General features: G+C 42.8%; 1 protein-coding gene across 2 annotated transcripts; it reads left to right on the top strand.

The window, feature by feature from the left end:
- Positions 1-2287: 2287 nt before the first annotated feature.
- On the top strand, positions 2288-6172 carry LOC131007216 (L-cysteine desulfhydrase). 2 transcript variants are annotated; one of them, XM_057934369.1, is made up of 2 exons: positions 2288-3807; positions 5840-6172. In XM_057934369.1, the coding sequence occupies exon 1, from the start codon at positions 2445-2447 to the stop codon at positions 3798-3800; it is 1356 nt and encodes a 451-aa protein (XP_057790352.1). In that variant the 5' UTR covers positions 2288-2444; the 3' UTR covers positions 3801-3807; positions 5840-6172. The 2 variants fall into 2 exon arrangements, with proteins under 2 accessions (XP_057790352.1, XP_057790351.1); XM_057934368.1 differs by having other exon boundaries at positions 2294-3807; positions 5826-6172.
- Positions 6173-6759: the final 587 nt, after the last annotated feature.

Raw genomic sequence — 6759 nt, 5'->3', positions numbered from 1 at the left:
ATAGGTCCGACCAACAGATGAGGGCATTCACCGCCCAGTACCAGCGGAGGAACGATATCAAGGAGAGGGAGCTCGATATGCAGCTCCTGAACGCGGATACGACGCACATGACGGACGCACAAAGGGCATTGCACGCGTCCATGATCGCCGACGTGCTCAGGCGTCGTGGTCTAGACTAGGATTTTAATTATGTAATTTTAATGATGGGGTAATATGATGTTTTAGTGTTGTTGATTTTTATGTAATTTTTTTTATGTTTTAGGTGTTTTTAAATTTTATGTTTACTGGCGTATTTAACTATTAGAAAAATATGTTATTTAAATTATGCAATTAAATTCAAATAAAAAACATAAAAATCAAAACTAATGTTATCAAGTAGGCTATCAAGTAACCCCAATGCAGCACTACCTACTCAATAACACAACCACTATCAAATAGGCTATTAAGTAGGCTATCAAGTAAACACATTGCGGATGCTCTGATAACCGAACTCGAACCGATCGACAGCCCTAATCATGAGTTTCTCTATGCTATGCATGTGAATTTATGGTCAAACATGGAATGAATAATATGAATAATTAGAGCACCCGCATCGCGGGAACTCGAGGAGCTCCTCGAGGAGAGGGAGGGCGTCGAGGAGGGCGATGCAGCGTGGAGCTCCTCGAGGACTCCTCGAGTTATCGAGTATCCTCGAATGGGCGGAGGAGATGGCGTGTGCAATGCACGCGCCCAATTTTTTTTTTTTTAAAAAGGAAAAATTCGAAAATTCGAATTATATTCGAATTTTGACTGCAGCTCCTCGGTTTCCGCACCTTTGACCAACCGTTTTCATTATTTTTTTTTATTTTTTTTTTCTCCTTCTTCTCTTCTTTAAAACACCCCACCTTCTTCCTTCTTCTCTTCACACCTCTTCTCCTTCTTCCTTCTTCTCTTCATACCTCTTCTTCTCCTACAATTTTCTCCGTCATGGATCCACACAACCCTTTCTACGATCCAAATTGGTGCCCCGATCTCTCCTCCGATTATCATCCTGATATGGGAGGAATCAACTTGGAGGAGAGCCCGCCCGAGGAGGAACCGGTCAGTGCTCAGCAGAGTGTCTCCCCACCAAAGAAAGGCGGCCGGAGGAAGGAAATGGCCACCAAAATCAAACACGACAAGGCCGCTAGGTACCGTCATACGTATGCTCCCGAGCATACGGATCTCATCGTCCAAATTTGGGCGGAGGAGACCAACGACTCGATCCGTGGGACGGATCAGAAGGGAGAGGCATATTGGGGCCGGATCCGCGAACGTGTGAACCCCATCCTTGGCGTCGACCTTAAGATCAAGCAACTTCAAGGCCACTGGTCCCGGGTGAGCGCGGATGTGCGTCTCTGGGAAACTGTTTGGGTGGAGACGCGCAACAACTGGCCGTCCGGTCATTCGGATGATATGATTCGTGAAAAGGCCCAAACCATCTTCAAGGCTCGAAGCCCACACAGGGCCTCCTTCAATTTCTGGAACGCGTGGAGAGTTCTCCGGAACAATCCCAAGTTCAAGTCGATGTACCTCCTTGGAGACGTGCATGCCTCCAAGAGGACAAAGACTACGGAGGAGGGCGGCTTCACCACCTCGGCGTCGGGCGAGGAGATCTCTTCTGCCCGGCCCATTGGCAACAAGGCGGCGAAGGCGGCGGCCAAGGCGGCAACGAAAGGGAAAGGGAAGGCAGCAGCGTCGCATACGAGCTCGGATCCTCCACCAGAAATTGTGGAGAGGTTGGATAGGAACGACGCGCAGATGAGGGCATTCACCGCCCAGTACCAGCGGATGAACGATATCCGGGAGAGGGAGCTCGATATGCAGCTCCTGAACACGGATACGACGCACATGACGGACGCACAACGTGCATTGCACGCGTCCATGGTCGCCGACGTGCTCAGGCGTCGTGGTCTATCCTAGGCTTTTAATTATGTGATTTTAATGATGTTTTAGGTTTTTTAAATTTTTATGTTTTTTTTTTGGTGTTTTTAAATTTTTATGTATTTTTTTTATGTTTTAAGTAATTTTAAATTTTATGTTTAATCCAGTATTTAAATATGCAATTTAAATTATGCAATAAAATTTAAATGAAAAACATAAAATCAAAACTAATATTATCAAGTAGGCTATCAAGGAACCCCAATGCAGCACTACCTACTCAATAACACAAACACTATCAAGTAGGCTATCAAGGAGGTCCCAATGCGGATGCTCTTAATTAATTAACCCCTAAAAAGTTAAAATTTAATTAAAAGTAAGCAGCTGGTAGTGAGTAGTGAGGAGTAAATAAGGCAAGGCGGGGCGGGGCATGGATAAGGGAAACGGTGAATGGAAAGCAGAGTTTTCCCCAAATTAGTGAAACGCAGCAGCGGTTAACTTGCCGCTCCCAAAACCCTAATCTAATCATCCCTCCTTGGGCGCCGATGGCCGGAATCGAAGACCCTCGCGCCGCCGCTAACGGCGACACCCCCCACGCCTTGAAGAAGCCCAAACTCTCTTTTATTACGGAATCGGAACTCCGCGAAGAATTCGGCCACCACCAGTCCGGAATCGCCCGACTCAACAACGGCAGCTTCGGCAGCTGCCCTGCCTCCATCATCGCTGCCCAGAGAAGATGGCAGCTCCGGTTCCTCCGCCAACCCGACGACTTCTTCTTCAATCACCTCCAGCCTCAGATAATCCAATCCCGCGCCGTCATCAAGGATCTTATCAACGCCGACCATGTTGATGAGGTGTCCATCGTCGACAACGCCACCACAGCTGCTGCAATTGTTCTTCAGCATGTGGGCTGGGCATTCGCGGAAGGCCGTTTTCAGAAGGGTGACGCTGTTGTCATGCTCCACTGTGCTTTCCAGGCTGTCAAGAAGTCCATCGAGGCCTATGTTACGAGGGCTGGTGGCTCTGTCATTGTGGTTCACTTGCCTTTTCCCGTGAATTCCAATGAAGAGATCATAGCAGAGTTTCGCAAAGGCTTGGCCAGAGGTAAGGCAAATGGTAAGAAAGTACGACTTGCCATAATTGATCATATAACATCAATGCCCTGTGTTGTGATCCCTGCGCGTGAGCTCGTTAGGATTTGTCGAGAGGAGGGCGTGGAGCGCGTCTTTGTAGACGCTGCCCATGCCATAGGCAACATTCATGTTGACGTCAAGGAGATTGGTGCTGATTTTTATGTCAGCAATTTGCACAAGTGGTTTTTCTGCCCTCCCTCTGTTGCATTCTTGTATTGTCGGAAATCGCCAGTATCACCTGATTTGCACCATCCTGTGGTTTCACATGAATATGGGAACGGTCTGGCCATAGAGAGTGCGTGGATTGGAACACGAGATTACAGCTCTCAGCTGGTTATTCCTGAAGTTTTGGAATTCACTAGACGGTTTGAAGGTGGCCTTGAGGGGATTCGGAATAGAAACCATGACAAGGCGGTGGAAATGGCCCAAATGTTGGCCAAGGCATGGGGCACAAATCTTGGTTCGCCTCCAGAAATGTGTCCTAGTATGGCTATGATTGGCTTGCCTTCTAAATTGAGAGTTTTGTCTGATGATGATGCACTGAAGTTGCGATCACACTTGAGAGACCATTTTCTGGTAGAAGTACCCATTCATTGTGAGGTGCCAAGAGATGGGGAGACTGGAGCCATGGATGCAGATGGTTGCATAACTGGATATGTTAGAATTTCTCATCAAGTATACAATACTCTTGATGATTATATCAGGTTGAAAGATGCAATTATCCAACTTGCCCAAAACGGAGTGTCTTGGAAGATGCTTCAAAGCTAATGAAGAGGTTCTTTACTTAACCATACCTTTTGATGCTATGTCTTAGAATCAGTGGTTCAGTAATTTAACGTCTTTCAACAATTGATTTGTTATTTGATGCTTGTCCACCATAGTTTGTGCGAAAGCAGATAGTTAGAAAGCAGAGTAGAGCATTTCTTATTGACTACATTTCTTCTCAGACAAATAGGTGTTGTCCGAAAGAGTTCTTGATGAATAGCAAGTTCCTTAAGATATATGCCCCTTGCAGACAGCTAGCTTAACACCTTCTCGGAAAACCTTACATGAAAATTGAATGCACTCTAATGTTTCATAATCAGCGGTGGCAGATAGGACCTTTTTCTACTTGTTAATTTTGCAGGTGTGTATGAGACATTTTTGTGAAAGTTCATTAGGAGTAAAAAGAAATAAGGCTATCAAAACAGAAACTGAAGCACCCACTACCCAGCCAATAGGATTGATTCATGTCTAGAACTTCTTTGAAGGACTTATGTGAAATCACATATTAGATTCCCTTTAGGTTCTCCATGTCTACTTCACCAATAAAATTTGATAGCTAGGGGTGAGTATTTGGTTTTTCAGGTCGGTTTTGGCTCGAAAAAAAACCAGTCGGAATGGGATTTTCAACTGGAGGTGTAGGGTGAAAACTACCATCTCCAGGTTTTTCAATTTCTCGAGACATCTGAAAAAAAAGAAAAAAAAAAAAAAAAGGTCGCATAACACAGACACATAACGGTTAAACATTCAAGTCTGGTAATCTAAGAACTTCACTGCAACTAGCTGTCGAAGAATCTATGATGAAAGAGAAGAAGAGATAGTGTGGGGTGTCGTCGATGCGATATGATGCGAGGAATAAGAGATACTGAGATAGACTTGGTACCTTTAGTTTTTTTGCACTGCGATGTGAGCCGAGGAACAAGGCCAGCTGGCGAGGATGAAGAATGATGCTGTGGGGAGACTTGTGGTGATGGAGAGTGTAGTGAAGATGTGTTGGCGGCGGAAAAAATTGTTTAGCAGTTTAGGGTTGGGAAAATTTTATGGATGGCTTTGAAGAATTAGTATTTTGATTCTTAATTCTTGAATGTTCCGTAAAACTAAAGTTGTAAAACATATATATATGGGTTTATTTGGTTGGTTTGGTTTGGAAAAATCAAAACCGCCCGGAAACCGAATTTTCAAAATTTCTTCTAAAAAAGCCGAATAACCCAAATAAACCGAAATAGCTGGACCGTTTTAACCGAAATATGTTTGGGGTCTAGTATTTGGTTTTTTTAAAAAAATTTGCTCACCCCTATTGATAGCATATAATTTATTTTTGTTTCTTCTCATAGCACCTGTAAAAGGTGATTAAGAAGTAATGAGTATTTGTTGGTCAGAGTAGATTGCTAATAAGGTGCCTTGTGTCATTATGAAACGGATAGTTATCATCAAGTGTATAGTGAGTATTATTACGGCACTGAATTGAACAAAGTTCTACTTCAAAAGTTCTGCAGAAGCTTCAATTATCTTAGGAAATATGCAAGTAAAGGTGATCAGTTAGTTGACTTGATCCAATCAGATAGTTGATGTTTTATGTAGGTAAAATGTGTTTTGCAAATTCTGAGTATCTATAAATGTAAATGTGCAATGCAAAAGTACAAGTAAAGTTATAGAACTACATATTCTTCTTCTCGACATGGAATTTGCACATTAGTTTGTATGGTTGTATCAAGTACAAATCTAGGGCAATCGATGTTGGTAAACTAGGATTCATATTATGCTTCCAAAATCCAATCTCGTTATCCAAAAGCCTCTTAGCCCTTTAAGTCTAGTCTTTCCTGCTCCTGTGGCTTCCTCTATTTCTCAATGAAGTAAATGTGTGTGATCCAAATAAAGCTTTCCATTATTCTGAATGAACGGTTGCTAGCAATCATAATCGAAATTGGATTCGAGTGATATCCTTTATTTCTGTCTGGTAATTTTGTATCTGAGATAATTCCAGGAATCTAGACTGTTTCTTATTTTTTGAAGTATGTTGTTACTAAGCAGATTAAGTGGTGCAGCTTTTAGAAGAGAAGAGTGGAGACATCGGGATAAATAAACTGCATGTGGCATGCTATTGTATGTGTGAACTTGGCTTGAGGAGCGATGAATTTGGAGAGTGCTGCTGAATAGTCAAGCAAAGACTGTCATGGAAATGTTGAGGTTTTCTTATTTGAGATGTGAGAGTTAAGTTAACAAGTAGAAGCTAACATCTTAGTTCATGTATCGGACTGACAATAAATTTGTAACTATTTGAGTATGTTGTCTTTGCAAATTGAGCCGTGAACATGAGTTACTGTTCACAGCTTTTATGCCTTTTTCTGGAAATGAGATGGCACTACTGATCAGATAAAGTTTAAACCAGCCAAATAAATCTTTTACTTTTTTTTACTTTTAAATAGAGAGATGGTTTTGAGTAAGAGAAAATAGGAACTTGAAGTTTGGGTTCGGTTTGTGATTTAGGTATTGTATTTAGGGCTAATGGCCGCTAAATCCTATAACTATTTTGGTTTTTGCATTTTGTATCGTTTTCAGAAAATCTGCCTCAGTATATCACAACTAATCCTCCTGTCGCGATTTGCATCATGTGAAGTTTTCCGACAAAATTGAAGCTGACTTGGCAGCCGGACTAATCTACGTGGCATAGAATTCTGATAGGCAACGCGGCGTCGTTTTGCCTCACGTTTATTTGATTTTATTACTATCAAAACGTCGGCGTTTTTGGTCTTTTCAGAATTTACATCCCTAATCTTATAACTAGGGTTCCGTTGGATTGAACCTCACCATCACCGGAGCTTTCTCAAAGGAAGAGGAGGACGTCGGCGTGCGTCCGACGGACCTCAGAAACAGTAAGCATCGCCGGATTTGAGAGGAAGGCAACGACGGGTTCGATTTCATAAATGAGAGGAAGACTCCCTTCCCCTCTTCTCCAATTGATTGT

This window comes from Salvia miltiorrhiza, chromosome 1, assembly GCF_028751815.1.
Source record: "Salvia miltiorrhiza cultivar Shanhuang (shh) chromosome 1, IMPLAD_Smil_shh, whole genome shotgun sequence".
Taxonomy (NCBI): Eukaryota; Viridiplantae; Streptophyta; class Magnoliopsida; order Lamiales; family Lamiaceae; genus Salvia; species Salvia miltiorrhiza.
The sequence above is the reverse complement of the archived record's forward strand: the minus strand, read 5'-3'. Positions and strand labels throughout refer to the sequence as shown.